The following is a 26,804-nucleotide window of genomic DNA, read 5'->3' as shown; positions in this document are numbered from 1 at the left end:
GCCCCAGGCAGGAAGCGTTTCCCTGTGCCAGTGTCCCCAGGTGCCCCCGGGCCGAGATCCCACAGGGCCGGGGATGCTCACAGAGAACCCTGGGCTATGGCAAGGGACACGTGGGAATGCACCAAATCAGAGGGTTTTGGGAAAGCTGCAAAAGGCAGCCTCAGAGACAGCACAACTGTGACTGGAGCTAAGCAGCAGCCATGAGATAGGTCAGCAGAAAAATGATATGAGAATTAGAAAGCAAGGGCAAATAGAACAATGGTCTGTGTATTAATGCTTGTCTAGAATAACTCCCTAAGCTACAGAAAAGTTTATCTAGTGAGGTATTAGGAAGTTCTAAGCTTAATAATGGAGCTCTGTGCATTGTGTTTGAAGGCTCACAAGCAGGTATTGTATTTGAAATAAGCAAGCATTGTTTTAACCAAAGGTACCTGTGCTTATAGTGGTTGGATAGAACTACTGTCAATGTGCTTTTGCTTTGTGTGATTGCTCAAAAATCTTTTAAAGTAATTTGTAACATTAAATTCTTTGTCTGCTGCCTGGGATGTGAGCTGGTGGAATCTTCCCATTGTCATCACCATGTAACGAGAGTGATGCTGGAAAATAAACCAGCTCAAGGCACATTCCCAGGAGTCCTGTCCTGATTGTGATTTGTACACAGACCCCAGCCAGTGACAGGGACACAGCCAGCCTTGGCAGCTGTGTCACATTCACATTCTCTGGAAAAATCCCTTCACCCAGGGTTTTTCTCCTGGGAAGCTGAGAAGCCTCAGAGAAAAGGAAAACAATTCTTATCTCATTTGCTTCTCCTGTGCTGTGCTCATGTGGAATGTGTTTGGAGATTGTTCACCCACAGGTGATTGTTCCATTGCATTCTGCTGGGAGTTGTTTTCACTCTTTGGCCAATCAGGGCCAAGCTGTGTCAGGACTCTGGAGAGAGTCAGGAGTTTTCATTATTGTCTTTTTAGCCTTCTGTAAGTATCCTTTCTGTATTCTTTAGTATAGTTTAGTATTATTTAATATAATATAGTATCATAAAGTAATAAATGAGCCTTGTGAGAACATGGAGTCAGATTCATCATTCCTGCCTTCGTCAGGGCACCCCACAAATACAATAGCTGAGTTTGTCTAAAACCAGGGAGCAAAGCACCAAGAACCCCACTAAGCCTGTAGTGGGGTGGTGGGTTGGGTGAGCAGCCTCTCTTTAGGGGAAGGAAATGGGGTTTCTGTGCCCAAATCTGTGCCCCAATGCTCTGCCAGGGCCGGCAGGAGCAGGCAGAGCCCCTGTGTGCAGCAGCCTGGAAAGAGCTGCAGCACCAGCACAGCCCCTGACACAGCCCAGAGCTTCCCAGGGAGGAGGGAGCCTTGTGGGTGTCTCCAGCTCAGCAGATTCTGTGATTCTGTGACTGAATCTGTGACTCTCTGATTGATTCTGTGATTTTGTGATTGATTCTGTGATTCTGTGGCTGATTCTGTGACTGAATCTGTGACTCTGTGACTGAATCTGTGACTGACTCTGTGATTCTGGGACTGGTTCTGTGATTCTGTGATTCCATGATGCATTCCATGGTTGATTCTGTGATTCCATGATGGATTCTGTGACTCTCTGGTTGATTCAATGATTGATTCTGTGCTTCATCCTGTGATTGAATCTGTGATTTTGTGATTGATTCAGTGACTCTGTGGCTGTGTGTTTGATTCTGTGGTTGATTCTGTGATTGATTCTGTGATTCTGTGACTCCATGACTATGTGGTTGATTCTGTGATTGATTCTCTGACTCTGATAGATTTTGTGACTGATTCTGTGGTTCTCTGGTTCTGTGGTTCTGTGATTGATTCTGTTTTTCTGTGATCCTCCCTCCCTCCCTCCCAGCAGAACCTAGCCCTGACCCTGCACCCAGAGGGCCACGAGGACCCATCCCAGCACCCAGGATCCATTGCTATCCCCCAGCTTTCCCTCTCAGCCCAGCCCCAGACACCCAAACCCCCTGAGGAGCACCAGACCCCACAACCTGCAGTGTCCAGGGAACAGCCCCTCCTCAGAGCTGAGCTCTAAAACCATTCCCAGCCCCTGCCAGGGCACCACAGCCAGAATTCCTGGGGCACACAGGCAGTGCCAGCCCTGGGCTGGCTGTGAGAGCCATGTCACGTGTAAATAAACACAGAAATTCATCTACAGCACACCCTGAACGTACACAACGAGCTCCAGCTGCCTCAGCCAGGGAGGCACCGACGTTACGTCACCCCTCGGCCAGGACCTCAACCAGGAGCAGATGGCTGCTCCTCCTGCAAGGAATTAGGAGCTTTTTGGGAGCCTGCCCAGAGGAAGGAGGTGTGGGCAGCCTCTCTGAGCTGCTTCTCACACCAAACTCTGTGTCTGCCCCCAAAATCTCCCACCTAAGCCTGGCTCAGTTTGGGTTCGACACCGGGAGCTGGAGGGTTTGGACAAGGTTGAGGTGTGAAACTCAGCCCAGACTGCCCCCCTTCCCATGGGAATGATGTTTGTATGCTCCAGCTCAGCTCCTGGGTAGCTGGTCTGATCCCAAGGCTGTAGGATGATCTGTTACACCTCTCTGGAAAAATCCTGCCCCAAGGAACAGCACTTGCAACCCTTTCCCAGCACCCCACCCCAGAGTTTATATGGGATGATATGGAATGATTCCCACCTACTAAAGTGTGCAGAAAATAGAGGTGAAAGCAGCTCTGGCATCTTCTGTGCCCTGTGGTGGCACAGGGGCCATGGGCTGTGAGTGCCAGAGCCAGCTCAGAGCTGGGCCTGGATCTGGAGGGAAAGAGGCTTTAGGAAATGAGGCTTGTGGAGAAGTTTTGGGTTTTTAACTTGGTCTGTCTGGAGGGATCTCATGGGGATGCAGCCAAATACCAGCTCTGCACTCCAAGCTTCCAGGAATACCAAAACATTTTGAAGACAGGGATCCTGGGAACAGCTGGGAAGCTTGGGCTGGAAGTTTTCAAATAATCCAGCATGAGACAGACTTAAAACAGAGAGAGACTTCTCAATCCAAGCTCCAGGGAGAGCTCAGAGCCCCTTGCTGGGCCTAAAGGGGCTCCAGGAGAGCTGGAGAGGGACTGGATGGAGGGACAGGACCCAGGGAATGGCTCCCAGTGCCAGAGGGCAGGGCTGGATGGGAGATTGGGAATTGGGAATTGTTCCCTGTGAGGGTGGGCAGGCCCTGGCACAGGGTGCCCAGAGCAGCTGGGGCTGCCCCTGGATCCCTGGCAGTGCCCAAGGCCAGGCTGGGCAGGCTGGGAGCAGCCTGGGACAGTGGGAGGTGTCCCTGCCATGGCAGGGGTGGCACTGGGTGGGATTTAAGGTCCTTTCCAACCCAATCCAAACAGCTCCAAAGTTAAAGAGAGCAAAAAGCACCATCCCAGCAGCTGGGTCTGGCAGCCCAGGATGGATGTACACGCACCCCTCAGTGTCCCTGCACCCCAAATCCCATCCCCAGGGCTTTGCCATCAGGGTTGTGTCTCCTGTCACCTTGGGAAGGAGGCTGGGACAGCTGGGACAGCAGGACAACGTCCCCCATGTGCCACATCCCGAATGCAGGGCAGGCCCTGGGTCAGCACCTTCTGCTCCAGAGAAGGAAAATCATCCTTTGGGGGCTCCTACATGGGTGCTTTGGGCAGCTGGCCACCAATGGCACTGCCACCTGAAACAACAACTGCTCACTTCCAAAACTGCTGGTAAAAACCCACAGTCATCTCCCAAGCTCTTCCCACACCATCAGATCCCGATTTTACCCTCAATTGAAGATGAATAAATTCTATTATAGCATCTTTCTGGTTGGCAACAGGGATTTGAGACTTAACTTCAGGATAACTAGTGCTGTTCTTGTTCCCTGTGTCCAAGGAAATTGGGGCCATTTCCAGGCTGGAATTCCCAAAGCAGCCAAGCCAGAGGCACCTGGGTGTACCCAGGTCAGTGCAAGGAAGGTACAACCACACAGCCCCAGGGGATCAAGAGAAGGTGTTTGAGAGAGAGCAGGAACTCACCTCCTCCCTATTCCCAGATAAAAGGATTTTAGGGAAGAGGCTCTTGCATCCAGCAGAAAATGCTGGAAAATGATGCTCAGCAAACGCAGAGCTCACATAAGTAAATCCTTCAAATGAATCACAAACCCAGGCAGGTTTTTTCCTCCTCCCTCTGGAGCACAAAGAGGAGCCCACAAAGGAGCTCAGGGATAAAAGCTGGGTTGTAAAAATATCCTGGTGGGCTCTGCCTGGGCTGCCCAGCACTCCTGAGAGCACCCAGGGTTTGGTTCTTAGAGCCTCAGGGGAAGGCTCCCAGCTGCTCTCGGTGCTGGGGGCACAGGCAGTGACCCCTGTGTTGATTCCACTTTAAATGCACAATTTAGGGTCTTGTCAAGGGGAAAAAAATTGGTAATTCCATGTAATTGCCTAATTAAGGACGTCCTGCCACTCCATAGCATGGAGGGTCAAATGGAAATGGCACAAAGAGTACAAATCTGGGATTTCTGGATTTTAAGAAGCTGGACTTGGAACTAGTTAAGATTATCAGCGTCAGCATCACAAACAAACATGATTTAATAAAAATAAATATATTTATATATAAAAATACGTATAAAACACATGCAACTGTACACAGACAGCACTGATACAACACAATTTATGTCTAATTTTCCATATTTTCATCAGGTTCAATGTCTCCTTTACCAAGTCCATGTGCACATTCCCAAAAGACCCCAGATTTGAGCACCTTGCCCAATGCTGGATCTGACATTTTGGAATCTCAGGCCTCCAGCAGGATAATTTCCTGAAAACCTACTTTTCCCAAAACCTCAAGCAAGAAATGCCATCTGCAGGAGCCAAGCCCTGCATTTTCGGATGCATCCCTTAATTAAGCAGGTTTTAATTGGCTGACTCCAGCTTTAATTAATGGCAAATTGTTTGTGCACTTTCCTTTTTGGATCTCATTCCCAGATGGGATTTTCTGGGTTGATTTTGGGGAGTTTTGTGCTTTACAGAGTGGGGTTGCAATTACCATTTATGGCATTTCCTGAGGGAAAAGTGGCTCAGGGGCTGCTGGGCTCCCACTGAACCAAGGAGCTCCTCACTTTCTCCTCCTCCTGAACCAGAGCAGCCAGGAATGGTGGGGGGAGCCCAGCAAACCTTGGAGAGCCCCAGGCTGTGAGGACAGGGGGGCAGCTGGGGCTCATCCCACCCCACACATCCCAAATGCAAAAATCCCTGCCAGTGCCAGCCCCGTGCCAGATCCATAGCACTGCAGGGAAATTCTTGGGCATTTCAATAAAAAGAATCAGAGGAGGCCATGGAGCTGCTCCAGGGCTGGAGCCAGGCTGGGAGAGCTGGGGGTGCTCACCTGGAGAGGAGAAGCTCCAGGGAGAGCTCAGAGCCCCTGGCAGGGCCTGAGGGGGCTCCAGGAGAGCTGGAGAGGGACTGGGGACAAGGCATGGAGGGACAGGACCCAGGGAATGGCTCCCACTGCCAGAGGGCAGGGCTGGATGGGATATTGGGAATTGGGAATTGTTCCCTGTGAGGGTGGGCAGGCCCTGGCACAGGGTGCCCAGAGCAGCTGGGGCTGCCCCTGGATCCCTGGCAGTGCCCAAGGCCAGGCTGGACAGGGCTGGGAGCACCTGGGACAGTGGGAGGTGTCCCTGCCATGGCAGGGGTGGCACTGGGTGGGCTTTAAGGTCCTTTCCAACCCAAAACCTTCTGGAATTCTATGAAACCACGAAAAATAGATTCAATAGATCAAATAGATCCAAAAATAGATCCAATAGATCCAATCTGTGTCAGCTCCAGCTGACACAGTTTAGAGTTCATGGGATGGATTTGGTAAGTGCTGAAGGACATGGGTGAGCTGTGGTCACAGGGGACAGAACACCAGGAACACCAACAGCTTCCTGCCCACCCAGAGAACCAGGAGCAACAAATCACCCTGTCCTGACTGAGCTGGGGGGAGGAAAGAACACAGGGATCCTTCTTTCCTAAGAAATGATCCCAATTTCCTCCCTAAGGTGTCACAGCTGCCACGTGCTGTGCCCTCTTCCCTGCCACTGCTGGAGCCCAGGGGACACAGAACCTCACAAGGTCTCACAGGTCTGAACACCAAATCCCAGCTCCAGCCATGAGCTGCTCTCCTCTGGCACTCTCTGCACACGTCAGTGATTCCCCACCTGCCTCAGGATCAGCACCCAGGGCACCCAGCCAGGCACAGCAGCACCCATGGGGGTCACTGCTCCAGCTCCCACAGCCAAGCCCAGCTCCAGAGGCACCAAGCCCAGCCCAGCCCAGCCCAGCTGCCCCTCACTCCCCTCCTGCTCCTCGAGGGAGTTTCCTGGAGCTGAGCCACCACACAGCCTTGCCTGCTCCATCAGCAGGGACTGCCTGGGAACGAGAGCCTCCAGCCCAAAGTGTCTTGGTTTAGACCAAAGCCCAGGAAAACCCCACGTTTGGAGGATTGCACCAGTCAGATCTACAATAAAACCTGAGAACCTTCCCGAGCTTAGGACCTTCCCAGCCCGGGCAGCAGCGACCAAAGGGCAAAGCCACAGCTGGATGATGCTCAAAGGTGAGGGTGGGCAGGCCCTGGCACAGGTGCCCAGAGCAGCTGGGGCTGCCCCTGGATCCCTGGCAGTGCCCAAGGCCAGGCTGGAGCAGCCTGGGACAGTGGGAGGTGTCCCTGCCCATGCAGGGGAGAACCAAGTTGAGCTTTAAGGTCTCTTCCACCCCAAACCAGTTTGGGATTCCATGATTCTATTATGTGAGCCAGCCAAGAAGCCACACACAAATCCCAGCAATCCCCCTGCTCTGTCCCGCGGGGGGACCCCTCCAGGCCCCCCTGTGACACAGGGACCCCGCAAAGCTCCGTCCCTGCCCGCCCCCAGCGCCACCAGCAGCTCACGGGGACGCCGCTCGCCGTGGGCAGAACCTTTTTGTCCCATAACATTTTTAGCTGCCCCATGGCCGGGAGGAGCACCTGGGGAGTCCCCTTCACCCGCACCGCCGGGAGCCGCCGCCGCATCCCCTCATCCCCGGGGGTCCCGGCCGAGCCCCCCCTCCCTTTCCCCGTTCCCCCCTCGGCCGTGCCCGGCTCCCAGCGCATCCCTTGGGGACCGCCCGCATCCCTCCCCGCGATGTCCCCGCCGGCCCCGCTGAGCCCCCAGAGACCCCCCCGGCCGCCGGTCCTACCTGAGTCCAGCCCGGAGCCCGGCTCGGGGGCTGCCCGGCCCAGGGAGAGGGCGCAGAGCAGCGCCAGCCCCAGCGCCCCGCCGCGCATCGCGCCCGCCGCATCCCGGCCCCGCCGCATCCCGGCCCGGCCCCGCCGCCGGGACAGGCACGGCCCCGGCCCCCGCCCCCGGCCCCGGCCCGGCCCCCGCCCTGCCCCGCACCGCCCGGCTCCCACTGCACCCCCTCCCCAAAATCAGCCGCGCCGGGGATGAGGAGTTTGGGGTGCGGGGTTCTCCTATCCCCCCCTCCCCAGCCCGTGCGGGCTCGGCGGGTGACAGACGGACAGACAGACAGACACACCCCAGACACGCACACGCGGGGTCCGCAGGGGTTGCTGACACCCCCTCCCGTGCTGGTTCGCCCTCCGCAGGTAAAGGAGCCATCCCACATCCTCCCATGCCCAAACCTCGCTGCGAGCGTTTCTCGGGGTGCCCGGCTCCCCCTGGGGATACCGGCCCTGCTCCTGCAGGGGGAGCACACAGCAGCTCCTGCCCGGGCACTGTGGGGTGAGGGAGGCTCCCCAGCTCTCCAGTGAGAGCTGGACTCGGGATAACCCCTCTGTCCTCAGGGTCTGGGCCAGTCCAGCCCCTTACTGGCCATGGGGGATAAATCTGAGCCAGGCCAGGTCCTCCCCAGCCACCCCACGCTCCCAAGGGAGGTGTTTGCAGCTCATCCCAAAAGGGAGTAGCCCCAGTCCCACTGCAGACCCCACAGCACACCCCACCTGCTCAGCTCTGCAGTGTCCCACTGAACCCCATGTGTACAGTGACAAAGCCCTGGGTGCTCACAGATCCCCTGGGGGATTTTGGCTCAGGCCCATGGGGAGGGAGGCTCATTCCCAACCCACGATAATATTTTCCCTGCAGCAATCATGCAGAGACACAAAAGACTTGGGAACCTTCAGCAAGAGACAGGCAACCAAACTCCAGCTGGACATCCCTGCCAGGGAGCAGGAGATGCTCAGGAGGGACACCCAGCTGTCATTTTGCTGGTGAATGCCCCACCGTGGCATTGGGAAAGAGATTCTGGAATCCCCACCTGAAATCCTGCTTGAGACATGAGCCAAGCTCAGTGCAAAACCTGCTGTGCCACCTCTGTGCCCCTTCCCAGGGGCTTCCCCTGCCACACTGGCTCGGCTTGCTGAGCAAATGAAGGTCAGAGATACTCCAGGAGCCTTTGCTTTGCCATGGAGAGGATTTTATTTGTCAAGAACACGTGACACAGGTTTGCCTTTCCCTCCAGAACCTCGCTGATTGATTCCCTTGGGTGTGACCGTCTGTCCCAGCAGCACATGTCCCATCCCTTGGCACCCCACCCCTGCTGGGGACCCGTGGGACTCTGCCCTCTGCTCCTTGCACATCCCACCAGGGCTGGTTTAGGTGGATCCAGGTCTGGTTTAGGTGGATCCCCTGCAGAACCAGGTCTGGTTTTGGTGGATCACCTGCAGAACCAGGTCTGGTTTAGGTGGATCCCCTGCAGAACCAGGTCTGGTTTCAGAGGATCCCCTGCAGAACCAGGTCTGGTTTCAGAGGATCCCATGCAGAACCAGGTCTGGTTTTGGTGCATCCCCTGCAGAACCAGGTCTGGTTTCAGAGGATCCCATGCAGAACCAGATCTGGTTTTGGTGGATCCAGGTCTGGTTTAGGTGGATCACCTGCAGAACCAGGTCTGGTTTTGGTGGATCCAGGTCTGGTTTAGGTGGATCCCCTGCAGAACCAGGTCTGGTTTTGGTGGATCCAGGTCTGGTTTAGGTGGATCCCCTGCAGAACCAGGTCTGGTTTAGATGGATCCCCTGCAGAACCAGGTCTGGTTTAGATGGATCCCCTGCAGAACCAGGTCTGGTTTAGGTGGATCCCCTGCAGAACTAGGTCTGGTTTAGATGGATCCCCTGCAGAACCAGGTCTGGTTTAGATGGATCCCCTGCAGAGCCAGGTCTGGTTTCAGAGGATCCCCTGCAGAACCAGGTCTGGTTTTGGTGGATCCCCTGCAGAACCAGGTCTTTCCAACACTCCACAAGGAGGAAAATCCCCTTGTCAAATTCCCAGGATTCCTGTGCCACAGTCCTGTCTCTCGGCTCAGCATCCTCTTTTTAACCACCCTCTCATCTGCTGTATCCAGTGACACAACCACATCCACGCCCTCCTCAGCCCTTGGAGAGAAAATTCAGGTTTCCACCCCTGTGGGTGTGCCAGCCTTTTGTGCAGGAGTAGCTGGACAAGGAACACACCTCCTCCTCCTTCTCCTCCTGTTCCTCCTCTGGGTGTGCTGGGCAGAAAAAAAGGATACCAGAACCTGGGAAATAATACAAATAGACACAGAAAAAGCCAGGGCTGGGATATTCTGTTTCAGAGTAATGACAGAAAGTGGAAGTGAGGCTAAAATGAATAAACTGCAGTTATTGATACTGTTATGCTTTGAATTAGCAGCTCTGCTCCACCAGCTTGTTCCTGCCTCCCTCCTTGGGTGGAGGGGCTCCATTCTGGATTTCCATCCCTTCTCTCAGGGTTGGTTTGCTCAGATCTCTGTTCTCTGCTGACTCACCCACCCCACACTTCACCCCCAAATATCTGCACACCCTTCTCAGAGCCCCAGGGCACCTTTTGCTGCAATCCCTCAGTCCCCAAACCTTCCAGCATTTCTCTTACTGCTCTCCCCTTTAAATTCTCCCCGAGTTAATTCCCTCCAAGAAGATGCCAAATTCCCAGCGACCCCCCCACCCTCACTGGGATCCTACCAAAACCTGTGGATGTAAAAAAAATCCTGCACACCCCAGGGACTCCAAGCATGAAGGAAGACACAGAACAACCTTAACCTTGTCCTCACTTGCTGGGTGACCCTGGGCAATTTAGTCCCTTTCAAGGGTCTCAAGTGACTTTTTCTTTAAATCACATAAAAATGCAAAATTTGCCTCTTCTGCAAAATATTTTGCAATGTGCTGAGTGACAGCGTTGAGTGGAGGTTTGTTATCACCATCAGGCACTTTCTGAAAACGGTGTTTTCACAGCCTGGAAAATATCAGGAGATCTGCTTAGGCTTGATAAAGAGGGATGAATACACTGGGATGAGTAATCTGTCACCTTGGAGGGGATGTAGGAGTCTGTGGGTGCTGTCTGAAATATGGCTGGAATGAGGAATCTGTAGATGATCCCAGCTTTTCATGCTCCAGGGAATAAAAAAAGCCAAATTCCCTGAGCACCTTGAACTCAGGTGTGCCTGAATTTTCTGCATCCCAAGACAAATATTCCAGGGAATGACTCTCAAGCCTTTTGAATCAGTGTTTTTTAATTTTTTTCTATTTCCCTAGATAGTAGAAAAAGCCTGAAAATGCTACCCCCTAATGGCACAACCGGGTGTGGGGTGCTGGCCTCAGAAAAGCTGATCCAGGTTTTTATCCACAGGGAATGAAGGGAATGGAAATCGTGTGGTCTCTGCTAGAAAGATGTGCCCCTGGGGGGGCAAACACCCTGACAGCAAAATGTTCCACCAGGAGTGGGATGAGAAACAAAAATAAAGCCATTTTTGGGATTCAGCTGAACTCAAACCCAGAGGTTCCACCTCCAGCATCTCAGGTGTGGGAGTGTGGGATCAGGGATCCTGCCTGCTCCAGCTCCTCAGCCCAGGGCCCAAGCAGGCCCTGGAGAAGCTGATGGGTTCATTGCTGCCTTGCACCCAAAGAACACAAGTGGAATAAGGAGAAAGAAAGGAAAGGAAATACTTTAAAAGGGCAGAGAGTCACCAAAAGGCTTTTAGGATTTAAAAACTCATATGGGGTTGTAAAGTGGGTTTGGAGGTCTCTGTGATCCAGGTGTGAAGGGGAGAGGTTGCTCAGCTGCTCCCCAGCAGATTCCAGCTCCCCAGGTGGTTGTGGTGAGGCAAATCCTGCAGGGTATCCTCAGTGGTTGGGGTGGACACTGATCCACACTGATTCCCAAATCCTCCACTTCAAACCTTCCCTTGGACCCTGCTCAGAAATCTCCATTTCAAGTTTATTTGGGATATTTCAAAAACTTAATAAAAATCCTACTCTTCAGTGTCATCCAGCCAAGAACCCCAAACCCTGCACAGACCAGGCTGCAAGCCATGGAAAGTTCTCCTGCCCCAAACCTTGCTAACCATGAACTGTGACCTCAAACCAAACATCTCCTTCCCAAGCTCCAGCCTGACCAGGAGATCAGGGGCTTGAGGACCTTCTCCTTTCATTCCACACCAAATCTCAGGCGGGACCTTGGGTGGTTTCATCACAGAAAAGTTGCAACAAGAGAGAAGAAGACTCAAGACCTTGTGCTCTAAAAAGTGCTCTACAGCATCCAAGAATTTCTGGAGAGTCCTTGGTGTTGTGTGACACCAGAAGACCCCATGAAGGAGGAACACAGTGGATTTCTGCCCCTGGAAAGGAATGAGGGGGACTCTCCAGTTATCCAGAGAAATGAGAAGTTCTTTCCTTCTGTCCCAACAGCCCTTGGGTTTTTCTGCTCAGTGCAAGCCTTGGAAGTACCAACTTCCAATTAGTTCCACAAGTATGAGTAAGATTAACTCTGTTTTCTCCAGGTGCTAGGGCAGGGCCTGGGCACATGACAGACTCTGACACCAATCCAAGCCCTCAGGCTGCTGATTGCTGAGGGAGCCCCAGGAACACCTGCAGGGAGTGGGGCCAGGGTTCAGTCAGGGCTAGAGCCAAAGGAAGCCACACACCCAGCACATTGAATAGTCTGGGGTGGGTTTAGGGTTAGACCCTTTAAAGATCCTTGAGTCCAACCCTTCTGGGATGAGCAGGGGCACCTTCAGCTTGTCCAGAGCCACTTCCAACCTGACCTGGAAGGTTTCCAGGGATGGGGCATCCACAGCTTCTCTGGGCAGCCTGTGCCAGCATTTTACAGGAGAAACATCCCTCTGTTAAAAACCTGGCAGGAATCAATCACTGCTGGGGGATTTTAACCCTCAACTTTACAGCTGGGGATTTTAACCCTCAACTTTACAGTTCTGCTGCCTGTTGGACTCCAGGAACTGCCATCTCCATGCTGGATCCACACCACAAATTTCCAAACAGCTTCCTACTCAAACCAAGCATCTGTGAAGCCTCTATGGACAAAAAAAACCCCACAGACGTGGTCAATTCCTTGCAAAATCCCAGTTTGGGATGCAGTTTCTCCCGGGCTGTCACTCCTGGAGGTGGGCAGGCCCTCGGAGCCGGCCCTCGGCGCCTCCCGCTCAGCAGGCACACCGCACACACCGTCTGGGAATTGCTCAGGTTGGTTTTTTTTTGCTAAGTTTTTATTTTAATTCAAGGACTTTGCTTCATACAAAATGGAATTGTAGAAACAACTGCAGAATTCAAAGTTTGGCTGATAAATATTACTCAGGCAGCAAACTAGGCAATCACAGAACCTTTTTTTTTTTCTCAATTTTTTTCTCCCTTATTTTTTTTGGGTAAAGTTCCACTTGTGTTGCATGGTTGGAACTTTGATCGTTTTTCACACTGTTTTTTAAATATAAAGTTTTGCAACAAACCCCCAAATTTATATCAAATATAATTAAAAATTAACAACTGATGAATACATTGTATCAAAAAAGTACGAAGATAAACATTTTCCATGCACATACTTTTTATAGATATGTATATATGTATATATATTACATGCAAACATTACTTATTCAAAGTACAGCCACTACGAGACTGGTTCTGGATGCAGAAAACTGATCGGTGCAATTCAAGTTTGGCAACTCACTATGAGGATTCTTGGAAAGATGGAGAGACAGCAGAGAGGCTGTAAAAAAATGTCAGGAAAGGGTTATGGATAATTGTGGTCAGGCTTGTCTGTCACTGTCATCGACCCCTACAAGGCGGGTGGAGGATTTGGACAACTTGAGATTCTTCTTCGTGTTCTGCCTATGAATTGGGATGACCCAAAGCTGTGTTAGTGCAGGGCTGTGGGGTTGGGGATGGAAAATGGGAGAGGAAAAGGGGGAAAAGACAGAATTATTCCGTACAGAAAGACATCTCTGTTGCTTTCCAGTGTGGGTACAGTGTTTGCATGCACGGGCAGAGAGATGGTGTTGTCCCTTCCCCTCAACTTCCTGGAGTAAAATAGGAACGTTCCCTTGGAAAATTTCAAATAAAGTGTTTGTGCCTTCATTTCAGGAAAATGTATAAAACATTTGGTCACAATCGTGCTGAAGCCTGAAACAGGAAAATCCAGCAGCTAAAGCTACAGATGGATGAAGGTCTTGGAGTGGTGGCGGGGTGGGTGTGTGTCCGGACGTGTCATCTGGTTGCATAGCCCTCCGTTTGGGAATGCCAGGAATGCCAGCCGTGACCTCTGGCTACCACACTGCCTTTATTCCGAGTGCACACGAGTACAGAGACAGAGATACAGACAGGAGTTATCCTTTAGCAGAATCCAGGGATGAGATCGGCCAGAGATTGCTACTGAACAGAACGAAATTAAAACAAAACACCGGAGGGAACAAAACCGGGTTGAGTTTCCTCAAGAGAAGAGCTACAGGAGATGTGAAGAACCACCCTAGAGCAGACTGCTCCTGCCTGAGGCTGACAGACTTTGCTGAGAGCATGAGAGACCTCCTGAGCGTTTTGGTGGCATCTGATCCCCTCCAAGCAACCCAGGGACAGAACAGATCACCAGGGCCAGTGGGATTTCCACCCACCCCACACGACCACTGCATCTGGAGAAGTTCCACAGGTCTGGGGCTTGGTAGATCCTCTGAAAAAATTCACCTCTCCAACCCTATCCTCTTTCCTAGCGGCGTCTTTAGGGATGTGCCCAGCACCTCCCACCCTTCCTCCTTTCACCTTTTAACCTCTCCACGTCCTCTGGCTGCCCTGTGCCCCGAACCAGCCCTACAAGGGCTCAGCAGAGCCCTGGGCAGGAGGTCCTGGCCAGGCTTTGCCCCCAGCCTCCCTCCCCGCCAGCACAACAGGTTTGCCCTTTTCCCAGGCTCACAGTGCAGGAATCCACACGGGCACAAAAGAAAGAAACCAGCCAACACAAGAGTCGTTGCAAGAACGCAGAAATCTCATCCCTGAGAATCAGAGTTAGAGGTTTGGATTATTATTATTATTATTATTATTATCACTTTTTTTTAACCTTCTCCTATCAGGCAATAAAAACAACTCACTCCAACTGCCCTCCACACCAGTGATGCACGGCCAGAGCTCTCTCAGCTGGCCTGTGGGAGATGCTGCTCCTCCTGCAGGAACACCCCTGCAGATGCTGCCCTTTCCCACCTGCATTTCCTCCACTGGGCAATGAGACAAGGCCGGCTTTGTTTGCTGCAATCACTCCCCTCTCACCCATAAAAGTATATCTATACATATATATTTCTATTTATATATTCTAACCAAAAATAAAATAAAATAAAATAAAAGGCCAACCAAACCCAAACCAAGCCCAAAGCACATTTGCCTTCCCCACTGGAAGCTCCCAGCCTGGGGCACAGTGACCCCAGGGCCCCTCCAGGCTCCGGCTGCTCGGCCCCACACCCTCTGCCCTCCCCACGCTCGCCCAAGCTCTGATGCCTCGAAGCAAGAGGTTGCATCGTCACTGTGAAAGATTTCAAAGGTTAGGCACTTAGTAGTGAACAACTGGAGCATTCGGTAGAAACGGTGGGACCTGGAATGACAATTGGACTAATTCTCTACAGAAAGAGGAAATTTTTTTCTTTTTTTTTTTTTTTGGTTTTTTTTTACTGTACAATTTACAAAAATGCACACAATGAAAAGTTAAAGTTCTATCTAATAGCTTGATATAAAACCAATAACATTTCTTCTTCTCAACCCTACGCTTTTTTTTTTCCTCTTTTTGTTTGGGTTGTTCTTTTTTTTTTTGTGGACTTTTTTTTTTTAAGTTGTTTTTTGCTAAATCAAGCTTATATTGTAAACAAGACAAAACAGTGAGGGTGTGTTGCAGTCAACAGGAGAGAGGGATGGATTGAAAAGTCTCAGCAGCAAGGAAACAGTCCTTACAAAGGAGCTCTCTTGTGGCTTTACCGTGTGTCAGTGTGAAGGACCCAATGTGGTGAGTGACGTTAGAGACCCCCAGGGCAGTGGTGTCACAGCAGGGTCAGCTCGGGGGTGGCACCAGCTCTGCCCTAAAGGATTGCAGTGGCTGAACATCAAGTCCCAAAGGACTGTCCTTTGTTCTGGGCTGTGTTTCTCCTCTCCCAGTTTCTTGGGTGCATCTCTTCCTTCTCAGCGCTCAACGAGACAAGACGCGGGGGGCGAGCGTTGTTCGCGCGAGTCCCTTTGTGACCCCCGGCTCCCACCCTGGCAGGGGGGAATTATGATGGTAAATTAATTAAGAAATAGCCCAACAAAACTGCGCCAATCATGAGAAGGACCCACAGTTCTGCTTTTCCACCGTGGAAGGTGAGGATCGCTCTTCTCCCGGCTCGTCACTTCCGTGGCCGGGTTGGCGCCTGGTGCGTGTCTCGGGACTAGACAAGGCAGTGGGGAGGGGGCAGTGAGGGATGTGCTCCTCCCGCTGCCTTCCCCAGAAGGAGGGAGCCTTCTTCCTCCATCTGTCTAGTGCAAAACAAAAACAAATCAAAAAGGAAAAAAACAAAGAACAACAGAGGAGAGAGAGGCTGCAGGGGCATCTCCGGCCCCGGGCGCTGAGCAGTCCTCAGGGCTGCCCCGCCGGCCGCCTCTGGCCCCGGGCCCCCACGGGAGCTCCCAGCCCTCCAGATGATAAAACTCATCCTTATTAAGCACGCACACCTCGCAGGGTTCCGCCGAGCCGCTAGCACCAGTCATCCTCATCGGCTTCGTGGTAGTAACTGCGTCCTCTGGCGCCGGGACCCGTGTTGAGCCCCAGCGTGTAGTGGTACCCGTTGGGCACCCGGCGGATTTGGTGTGACTGCGAGGTCAGGGAGGAGACGTAGGAAGTCCTTGAGGAGCGGCCCGAGTTGGTGGCCACGGCCTCCTCGAAGGTGAGCGTGTCCTCCGGCGCGGCGCGCTGCGGGCTGTCGGCGGCGGCATCGTCGCGGTGGCCCAGGTAGGGGTCGGAGCCGATGCGGGCCACGGCGGGCGGGGGCGGCTGCTGCTCCCCCCGCAGCAGCGCGTTGTGCTCGGACAGCCCGCGGCTCAGGCGGCCCGGGGAGAACGTGGGGGTTTGGAAAGTGGTGAAGTGCACGGGCGAGGAGTTAGCGGTCTTGTAAGTGATGCTGGGGCGTGGGGTCAGTGGAGTCTGTGGGAGCTGCCTCCGACCCCGGCAGGGGGTACTAGCACCAGATGTCGACAGCAAGGGGCTCCCATTAACTGAACCACTGCCCTACATCAAAATTGGAACAGAGCAAATCAAAAAATAAAAAAAGGGAAACACCGGACAAACACAAAGGCAGGCAGGTATCAAACAGAAGGAGAAGCAACAGAAGGCGGAGACGAGTCACAAGAGGAAAGAAAAGCAAAAAAAGAGAGAGTTTAGACAAGCACAGTCGGGGCGGGAGGTTCTCGAGAGATAATTCAACACGAGATGTGAAGAGCTGGAGAGTTCAAGTCTGGGAGCAGTAGGAACAGAGAGGGGCAGAGCATCGGTAGGACGCAAACTGGCACACGGCTCCAACAGAGGGGACACTGCCCAGGGGAGGCACCCACAGCATACAGGGCTTGACATGCGCCTTACCTGGCCTGGGAGCAGCTCAAAAACCTGAGTTATTGGGGATTTTTAGGAATTATTGTTGATTTTTTTACAGTTTTGCTTTGGGGTGGGTTTGTGCAGAACTTCACCCTACAATTGTGCATTTTGGGTTTTTGGGAGATGACCCTGCCCACAGGAGGGGGTTGGAAAGAGATGAGCTTTAAGGTCCCCTCCAAATCAAACCATTTTAGGACCCCATTAATCTATTTCTGTTGCCAGAAGTGGATTATGGGTTGTTATTATTATTATTAGGATTCTGCATGGAAGGAGGATCTGGGTGACTGTTTTTTGCAGGTTGGAAATGAAATGCCTTTGGATTAAATAGCCAATTTCTGAAAAAATAACCAAAAGCTTTTTGGACAGGATTTAACAAGTCCCTTTAACAGAAATGCATTCACATTCTCCTCTTAAATATTACACATTTGATTTTGGAGTGGTAGAAGGGTCTGGCAGCTTCCTGGGTTACTAATAATGCCTTGTGAGAGTGAACTAAGCTGCAGTAATTTACACAAATGCCACGAGTGAAAGGAAAGGGCCTATCTTCCCATTTCTGTTTACATTCTCCCAAGGCAGGACATGAGTGCATTGAACAATTCCTCAGCCTTTCCCAACCTAACATTTTGAGACCAGACCTTTAATTTTTAAAGAGCACTTTTTCCTTCCTATCAACTCATCAGGCTGTCAGTCACTGCTTGTTCTGCCCTGCCTGGCTCTCCCAGTGACCAGGAATATTCCAGCATCCAGGGGAAGCTGCTCAGCTTCTCCCAAGGACCTGAGCACCTCACAATTACAAAAGAAAGGAGAACTAAATTTAGCCTGGAGAAAAGGAAGCTCAGGGAGGATCCTTTTGTTTTCTCCAACTCCCTGACAGAAGCATGGAGCCAGGTGGGGGGTCAGGCTCTGCTCCCATGTAAGAGGAAACAGGACAAGAGCAAACAGCTTCAAGTTGTGCCAGGGGAGGTTCAGGTTGGACATCAGGAGGAATTTCTTCCTGGAACGGGTGGACAGGCATTGGAAGGGGCTGCCCAGGGAGGTTTGGAGTCCCCAGCCCCAGAGGTGTCCAAGGAAGGCCTGGACAGCCCACCACTGTGGGCCGGTGACAAGGTGGGATTGGGCACAGCTTGGACTTGGAGGATTTTTCCAACCTTGGTATGAGGCCCCAAGCAGGACCTCAATGGCCTTATCTGCAACTGCCTGACTTCCCTTGCCCTTTCCACCTCCTCTAATTTAAACAAAACATGGAAAAGGTGCACAAAGCCCTGGCAGAGCTCAGGGCTGTTTCCCCACCCTGCCTCTCCTCACCTGTCTGTGTGGGCCGTGCTCTGGGCCCCCGTTGGGCGAGGTGGGCCTGCTCTGGTCAGCAGATTTGGGCTGGGCACGGTCCCGGCTGCCGTAGCGGTCGCAGGAGTAGAAGCGCTGCTTTTCGGAGGAGGAGGAGGAGTGCTGCTTCCTCTCCTGGGAGCGACCACGCTCCTGCTTCTTGTCCTTGGAAGAAGACTCTCCAGACTGGGCTACTGAAAGGAGAATGTTGGGTAGGGGGTCACCAGCATGTTGAGACATAAACTTTAAGGAATTTAGAAATTTTAGAGGAGCTAAGATTTTAGTTACAGATAAGTTTTATTGGAGTTAATTAAAATAAATGGGTAGGCCTTGATGAAGTTAAGAGTAAGTAGTTAACTAATAATTCATTGCTTGTCAATACAATGTTTGATTAGCTGGGTTTATAATGAAGAATGTAGAAACTGATAAATGGCTTTTAGGGAACGTAAGACAATTGTAGCTGCCTCTGTTTTGAAACCAATTAAAGATGGGGAATGGGAGTTCTACCAAGGGTTCATTTGTCATATTTGCATTGAAAAGGTAGAAAGGACAGAACGAGGAAGACTTCATTTACTTCCTCCTTTTGGGGCCCCTCCCCATGAAAGGGACCACAGACCCATTTCAAGGAACAAACTGCACATGCTTAATGGCTTTTGAACTAATTACCATGGGAAGCCAGGAATGGGATGTACCAGAGTTATGAATATGCATTTGTATTCTGGGTATTCAATACTTGCACAGATAAAAGGACTCTGTTATCACCTGTAAATTGAAGTGTGTATTTGGGAGCTATCCCACAATAAACATACACTTTCTAACTCTAAATTGTTAGAGTTTTTGTCCGTCACAGTTGGATATTGGTACTAGATCAATATCCATATTTTTTTAATAAATCAGTGTGTGGGGTGGGGAGGTTCTTCCACACAATCAGGACCCCAAATCCCACCAGAAAGGAGGGAGACAGGGGATGCACATCTCCTTGCTGACCTCCCAGGGACAAATCCTTGTTGGCAAAGTGTCACTATAGGACACAAAACAACACGAGCGCACACACCGCTGCTCTCAAGGTGAAGAAAAGGGAAGTTTATTTTCTGACTCCAACATTTATAGATTTCCAAAAGTGACAGTGGATTGGAGGGAGAAAGTATCATCTCTCCAATGACACTGGACAAACCAACAGTCCATTAAATTTCTCCTCCTCCATAAAAGAATGCAAAACAATGAGTTATTTACAGAAAGTGTGTGAGAAAGTGTAAGAGCTGAAATGAGAGATTGCAGGACTCCAGACAGCTCTTCAAAATGCAGTTTATTCCATCCAAGGTGTCACAGCAGCCCAGGGTCATGGGTGACAGAGCTGTGCCCACAGCTGTCAGCTCCAGCTGCAGGCAGGCCTGGAGACCCTTTGGGTTTGGTTACAATGCATTATAGACTTTTCTTTTGGTTCCAATGCATTCTATACTTTTCTTTTGGTTACAATGCATTCTATACTTTTCTTTGCTGAGCATCTTCATACAGCAGAACCAATCTATACCTTAACTATTATCTACAGCCTATCATAACTACTATAATTACCATATTCATGTTACTGTTCTCCAATCACTCAAAGTCAGTACATTACAGTTTAAGCTAGAAGTTGTTTTTCAGTTTTCTTGCAGTGGAAAATTCTGAGACCCTTTTTCTACTTGCAACTTTGCTGCCTTGTTTGCCTGTGCTCTCTTTCTGCTTGGTAAAAACATCTTCTTGTTTGGGGTGGGTTTATCCTTTGCTCTAAGCCATAAAACCCCTTCTAACTAACACACCCTTTGCCTCCTTGGTTATCCAGTGAGACTGGCTCAGCAATTCTTTTCCTCTAGATCAAAACTTGCTTCCATCTCTATTCCTTCATCAGACTCTACATTTAAAAATCTTTCTGCTAAGCACACATATCTGTGAGACTTTCTTGTCAAACTTTCATCCTTCTCAACAAGAAAGTTTGTGTTCCCGATTGCAATGCAAGATGTTTTCAATTGTCATCTGTAAGGCAGATTATCTTTTGTCAAGTGGGCAGTTTGCCTTATCTCTCTCTTTGAGTGACCACAATCACACCTCCCTGGGAGGGGACATTGCTGATAACAGCTATGGAATGTCCCTGCATGGCTGATAAGAACAATAACATCCCATTGGGAGATGTGAGCCCAGAGGGAGGAGCCAAGCATTGCTACCCAGATATAATCCAGAGGTTTGGAGACACCAGCACGGCTTCTCCACGGGATTCCCCAGAGGAACAGCAGCTGCCTCTCCTTCCACTGGATCTTCAGAGGAAGAGACTGCACCTTTCTACAGGATCTCTGCTCCAACAGAACCACCCCTGACACTGCAGGAGGGCTGAGCCACAATTCCAATGGGACTGCCACCAACACCCTGACCCACAGGGTGTCAGGTTGGGTTCTGACTCTGGCAGTGTTGTTCTAGTGCACTGCATTGTTTATTTTATCCTTTTTTTTTTTTCTTCCCTATTAAAGAACTGTTATTTCCTGCTCCCATATTTTTTCCTGAGAGCCCCTTAATTTAAAATTTATAGCAATTGGGAGGGGTGGGGAGGGTTTACATTCTCCATTTCAGGGGAGGCTCCCACCTTCCTTAGCAGACACCCATCTTTCCAAACCAAGACAGTTTGCTACAAGAACGTAAACATCAGAAGGCTTAGAAAAATCTTAAAAAATCAGGGCGACAGCAAAGCACTCACCAGCTTGTCCATCAGCCATGCGATGGGCGGCCCTATCCAAGGACTTCTGCTTCTTGTCTTTGCGGCGGTGGCAGCGGTGGTGGTGGTGGTGGTGGCCCTGCTCTGGTGGCATGCGCTCCAGGGAGTACTCGTAGAGGTGCATGGCGTGAGGGCGCTGCGGGGCCAGCGTGGAGACCGAGCGCTTCATGGGGCTCGTGTCCGGGATGGGCTGCGGGGAACACGGAGGGACACGGAGCGGGGTGAGGGAAGGCGCCGCGCCCCGCTCGGCCGCCTGCTTCCCAGCATGGAGGGGGTTAAACAGCCAGAGAAAGGGGCAAGGAGGGCGAGGAGAGAAATGGTTAATTGGAGACAAACGGAGCGGGCAGGAGGGTTTGTGGGATGTGGACTGAGTGTGAAATTTGGGGAGGGAATGGGAGCTCCCAGTGCCAATCCATGGGGATCACACACAGGCAGCACTGCACAGCACACCCAGCAGAGAGCTCAGCAGGGACACGGGGCAGAGCAGCAGCCAAGCACCTCACAAGGGGAATTCTCCAACACCAGGGGCACCCACAGCTGCTCCAGGGCCTGCATCCCAAAGCAGCTCCAAAGAGGAAAGCAGGTAGCATTGCTGAGCACCACCACACAGAGGGGGAGAAAAATCAGGAATCAGGGGAGGTACAGGCCAAGCCACCAGGAGATTCCTTCTATCTCCCTGCAGTGAACACAACTCCCATCAAACATTCAAACCTCTCTTGTCCCACCATCACTCCCTGAACCCTGTGCCTGGGGCAAGGATAGTGGGTACATCCTGCAATCCTACCATGACATCTCCAGAAAGGAATACCTGTGTTTGCTATTGCTGTTTTTAAAACATTTGTGTCCAAACATCTGGGCACTGAGAGCTGCAACAGCATTGCTGGACACCCCCTCTGTGCCAGGGGCAGCTCCAGACCCTGCTCCCTTCCCTTTGGGTACAAAACCTTACAAAGGTTTTGCAGAGCCCCAGACAAGTGTCCTGCAGGACAGCTCCTCTCACAGCCTCTGCTCTGGGATAAAGCTCAGAAAACAGGGACAATTCCCACATTTCCTTCTCTGCTGCCCTTTGGCTGGCTCTGTGTGGAGACAACAGCTCATCCATTCTCTGGATGCTTCCCTGGGTCTGTCACTGCACCCCAGCCATGTGCCAGAGGAGAGATCTCAGAGCACAGTGCTCCAGCTTGACAGTAAAATTCAGAATGTTCCCCAGTCCCTCAGCCTTACACTTGCTTGAATTCCCAATCCAATAACTCCCTCCAACACCAGTTCTAAGGGAACATTTACTCTGCTCACTGTAACCTTTCCTAAGAGCTCTGTATTATTCTTCCTGTCTGCTCTCTTTTGTTTGCTTATCCCAAAATCCAGATCTCTGCTTCCCTTGTGATATTTACCCAAGGCAAAGCCAATTGTTTCATAGCTCTGCTCGTTATTTTGAGTGGAAAAACCACTCTTCCTCCCCTTGAGGGCAGATTATCCTGGCTGTAAAGGCACCACTGGGCAGTTACCCACATCTTGGTGCTTCCCACTGAAGGGCAGTTGGGATCCTGGTGCTGGAAGGTTTATCAGAGGCACAAGGCTGGGATGAGGGAGTCCAGCACAGCTTTTGGTGGGGCCCTGGAAGCACCAATTCCATCAGCAGGACCACGCTGTGCTGCTTTAGTGTCACCTCTTGTGGCCTTCATTTGTGTGGACAAGAAATTATACTCAGGAGCTTCGTGTCTGTCCTTGTTTAGTGCTGAGCCTGCAGCTGGGGGAAAGCAGGGGACTGTAAACTCAACAGTCTGATGGGCAAAAATGTGAGAAGTGAAATATTTCCCACTAAAAAACACATCCAGATTTTCAAAATCCATACAGGGCTGCCAGAAAGAAAGCAACAGAAAAACAAACAAAACCAAAGCCAAAAAAAAAAAAAAAAAAAAAACCAAAACCAAAACCCAAAACAAACAAACAAAAAACCCAAAAAAACCAAAACCAAAAAAAAAAAAAAAAAACCCACCACCAAAAAACCCCACATAGAAACGAACACCTCTTTTTGGGCTTTGGTCCTGCTTCCACACTTATTCCAAGGACAGAATTCTCACTGACACGAATCAGTGGCAAAGCAATCAATCCTTTTTCCATAAATCCTGGCAAGGCTCTTGTTATGGGAGGCACAGGCTCCCAAAAAGCCTCGGGAGACTGCATGCACCCCTGCAGAGAGCTCCTAATTGCTTCTTCATTACCAACCCGACTATTTTCACTGCCTAAATTCCTGAGCAATGAGGCATGAAAACAAACAAATACAAAAACCAAAAAGCAAACCACCCAGCCAAGCCCTGCTAGCAGAACGAGCAGCGTGCGACCAGGACAGAGGGAAAAGTGAGGAGAGAGAGAGAGAGAGCAGCTGTGCCTGAGCGACTCCAGATGAGAGGGGAGAAAAGTCAAGGGTTAAAGGAAGGTTAATTAATTCTTAAGGTGAATTTAATAGGATACAATTTAGTGCAAACTACATACTGCCAGGTAACTCCCAGGTGACCGTGCTTTGCTCCTCTGCAAACAATTCGGACAAGGTGAGGGACATTATTGGAAGCAGCCCCACAGTACAGCCAGTGTCAGACATCAGATGTGCAGCAGACACCATGACGACCAGGGAGGGAGGTGATGAGGGCAGGACAGCAAAGAGGGAGGGTGGAAACACAGGAGGAAGGGTTTTGTTAAATAAGTGGAACATAAAAAGAGAGAGGCAAACAGAAAGGGAGGCATCCAGGAACAGAAAGCGTTGCAAATAAGAGTTAGAAAGAACTCAAAAGTTTGGGGAGGGGCAGAGCAGCATGTGAGAGGGAAGGTGGGGGGCATGGAGGGGGAGACACACACAGAAAGGACATCAGTTATTCACCCAAGCTACAACCACTGAACATTGTATTATAAATGAGGTTAGATCTGATATTCCAGGCCTGATTCACACCCAGGGGTGGCACGAGGGGCAGTGGCACCCTGGGGACACAAGGCATGCTTCTGTCAGGGACACTCTGACTGCCATGGAGAGGAGCTTCCCAAGGGAAGGCTCTGCCAGCTGCACTGCCAAGGAAGGAGGAGGCCACCTGTGGTCTAGGATAAAGGACAATTTCTGGGAAGGGGAAAGCTTTGCTTTGTGAGCTGTTGCTTTTATTGAGCACAGTGAGGAGTGCTCCTGATAATTCTCAGAATCCCAGGGCTCCCACAAAGGCCAGGAGCCAAGTGGGAAATCCTCTGGCTGGCAAGGGGCACCTCCAGCATGTTGGCACAACAATTCCATCTGTTGGAGCTATTGCTGTGTGTGCACAACACAGGGTTTCACTTTAGGGCGCAGCAAATCCTTCACATTCTGCTCCCCAGGGAGAGCCACAGAAACAGCCCAAGGTGCGGGAATCCACAAAATCAGAGGGTTTTGGGAAAGCTGCAAAAGGCAGCCTCAGAGACAGCAAAACTGTGATTAGAGCTAAGCAGTAGCCATGAGATAGGTCAGCAGAAAAATTATTTAAAAAGTAGAAAAGCAAGAACAAATAGAACAAAGGTCTGTGTATTAACACTTAATATATATTAACACAAATAACTCCCTAAGCTACAGAAAAGTTTTTCTTCCCAATAGGAAGATATTAGGAAGTTTGAAGCTTGATAATGGAGCTCTGTGCATTGTGTTTTAAGGCTCACAAGCAGGTATTGTATTTGAAATAAGCAAGCATTGTTTAACCAAAGGTACCTGTGCTTATGGTGGTTGGATGGAACTACTGTCAATGTGCTTTTGCTTTGTGTGATTGGTCAAAAATTTTATAAAGTAAGTTGTAACATGAAGTTCTTAGTCTGCTGCCTGAGATGTGAGCTGCTGGCATCTTCCCATTGTCATAACCATGGAATGAGAGTGATGCTGGAAAATAAACCAGCTCAAGGCACCTTCCACAGCAGTCCTGTCCTGTTTGTGATTTGTACACAGAGCCCTGGCTGGCAATACAAGGCCAGGCTGCTCCCTCCTGGCTGTGTGAATCAGGCCCTGGGAATGAGGCAGGACACGAGTGGTGAGATGTTGTGACAGAGAAGACAGGATGGTGGCTGGGCAGCATTGGGGACAAACAGCAACAAACATGTGAAATGGCCAGAAATGATCTGTGACATCCTACACACTAAGCAGTGCCCACAAGCTGCTGTGAAAGTCAACCCCAGTGAGGAGATTTCTTTGAAAAATAAGTTCAATAAATCAACAAGGGAAATCCTCAAAACCAAATTAGTGGCCAAGGTCACAGTACAGGAAAACACAGGGAGCACAGTCAGTGTCCCAGTGCAGCTCCCTGGTAGTCCCTGTGCCTGCTGCATCCACCTGTGTGTGTCACAGCACATCTGCAGCTTTTTGTAAGGATGGGGCACAGGAACACAGCTTGGCTGGCTGGATAGACAACACACAGGTAATGGGACATGTGCCTTCCAGGAACACAGCCTGCAAATGGCCTTGTCCCCAAATAGTGACCCTGACACTCTTGGGTGGCCCAGCCAGCAGGATCATCCTGGGCTGCTTTGTGCTGCTAGCAAGGAGGGGTAAAACTGGGGACAGTGCTGTGACTGCACAGGATAGCTGCCACACCCTGCAGGGAATCACTGCAGGGAATCCCAGCCACACCCTGCAGGGAATCACTGCAGGGAATCCCAGCCACACCCTGCAGGGAATCACTGCAGGGAATCCCTGCCACATCCTGCAGGGAATCACTGCAGGGAATCCCAGCCACACCCTGCAGGGAATCACTGCAGGAAATCACTGCCACACCCTGCAGGGAATCACTGCAGGGAATCCCAGCCACACCCTGCAGGGAATCACTGCCACATCCTGCAGGGAATCACTGCAGGGAATCACTGCCACATCCTGCAGGGAATCACTGCAGGAAATCCCAGCCACACCCTGCAGGGAATCACTGCCACACCCTGCAGGGAACCCCTGGCCACACTCTGCAGGGAATCACTGCAGGGAATCCCGGCCACACCCTGCAGGGAATCCCAGCCACACCCTGCAGGGAATCACTGCCACACCCTGCAGGGAACCCCTGGCCACACCCTGCAGGGAACCCCCCTGCCATCCCAGCACAAGGCCTGGATTCCTGTTTCCACATCTTTTAACACCAATATTCCCAAGCCAGCTCCAGCCCATGGCAAGCAGAGAGAAGATGCTGAGATCTTGGCCTGCTCCCAGTCTCCCACCATCACATCCCCACCTCTCACCTGGGTTTCAGCAGCCAGGCGTGGCATGGAGGCTGCACGGCCCTGGCTCTCCAGGCCTGGCTGGGGCTCTCCATTGGCAACTGTGGGGCTGATCTCCTTCATTTCTACCACCTGATCAAAACATGGAATGGGTTCAGTAGCAAGAACAGGACTGTCAGCTTTGAAGCCACCAGCAGCTTCTTGGAAGTTTGATTTGACTGGGAAGAGATGCTGGTGTGGCAAAGAGAGCAACTGAAGAGCTGTGGAGTGTTGCAGTAAGGTAGAAAAATTCTAAAGAAAAGCCATATAAAATCACATCTGCTCTGGCTGGCCTGTCACTTCTTCTAAGTCAAGCCAGCACTGTGCAAGTTCCCATGTGAAAGCAATCCTGGTGTGAGCAGTTCATTAGCATAACAATCTGTTCCTGGGTTAAAACTGTTTTTATACAGTTCTATAACAGTTTTTACACTGTTAGATAGAAAAATGAAAACTATCTGTACAAAGAACTTTTCCTGCACACACACATCAAGGATTGGAGTGACCAATCCATACAGAATAACAACTTGTTAATAACCAATAAATTGATTGGCAAGAAAGCTCCTGACCAATAGGAGTCACACATGAGGTCTGCAAAACTGTATAAAAAGGAGTTCTGT

At 51.0% G+C, this 26,804-nt stretch overlaps 2 protein-coding genes across 19 annotated transcripts in view; both read right to left on the bottom strand.

Moving 5' to 3' along the window:
• Positions 1-7,343, bottom strand: part of LOC129129018 (uncharacterized) — a 99,076-nt gene extending 91,733 nt beyond the window's left edge. For all 9 annotated transcript variants that reach the window (XM_077189341.1, XM_077189337.1, XM_077189345.1 and 6 more), the window contains exon 1: positions 7,195-7,343. In XM_077189341.1, coding sequence (XP_077045456.1) covers positions 7,195-7,312 — 118 coding nt within the window. In that variant the 5' untranslated portion in view covers positions 7,313-7,343. The remainder of the gene's footprint in view (positions 1-7,194) is intronic.
• Positions 7,344-12,482: 5,139 nt separating this feature from the next.
• The window catches only part of CACNA1B (calcium voltage-gated channel subunit alpha1 B), a 337,207-nt gene continuing 322,885 nt past the window's right edge, over positions 12,483-26,804 (bottom strand). For 8 of the 10 annotated variants that reach the window (XM_077189241.1, XM_077189243.1, XM_077189245.1 and 5 more), the window contains 4 exons: positions 26,170-26,280; positions 20,932-21,139; positions 18,189-18,400; positions 12,483-16,520 (listed from right to left, as the gene is read on the bottom strand). In XM_077189241.1, coding sequence (XP_077045356.1) covers positions 15,990-16,520; positions 18,189-18,400; positions 20,932-21,139; positions 26,170-26,280 — 1,062 coding nt within the window. In that variant the 3' untranslated portion in view covers positions 12,483-15,989. The remainder of the gene's footprint in view (positions 16,521-18,188; positions 18,401-20,931; positions 21,140-26,169; positions 26,281-26,804) is intronic. The other 2 variants (XM_077189242.1, XM_077189250.1) reach the window with 2 other exon arrangements.

The sequence above is a fragment of the Agelaius phoeniceus genome, chromosome 21, assembly GCF_051311805.1.
Source record: "Agelaius phoeniceus isolate bAgePho1 chromosome 21, bAgePho1.hap1, whole genome shotgun sequence".
NCBI lineage: Eukaryota > Metazoa > Chordata > Aves > Passeriformes > Icteridae > Agelaius > Agelaius phoeniceus.
Note: the sequence above shows the minus strand (reverse complement) of the source record. Positions and strands in the feature narration are given on the sequence as shown.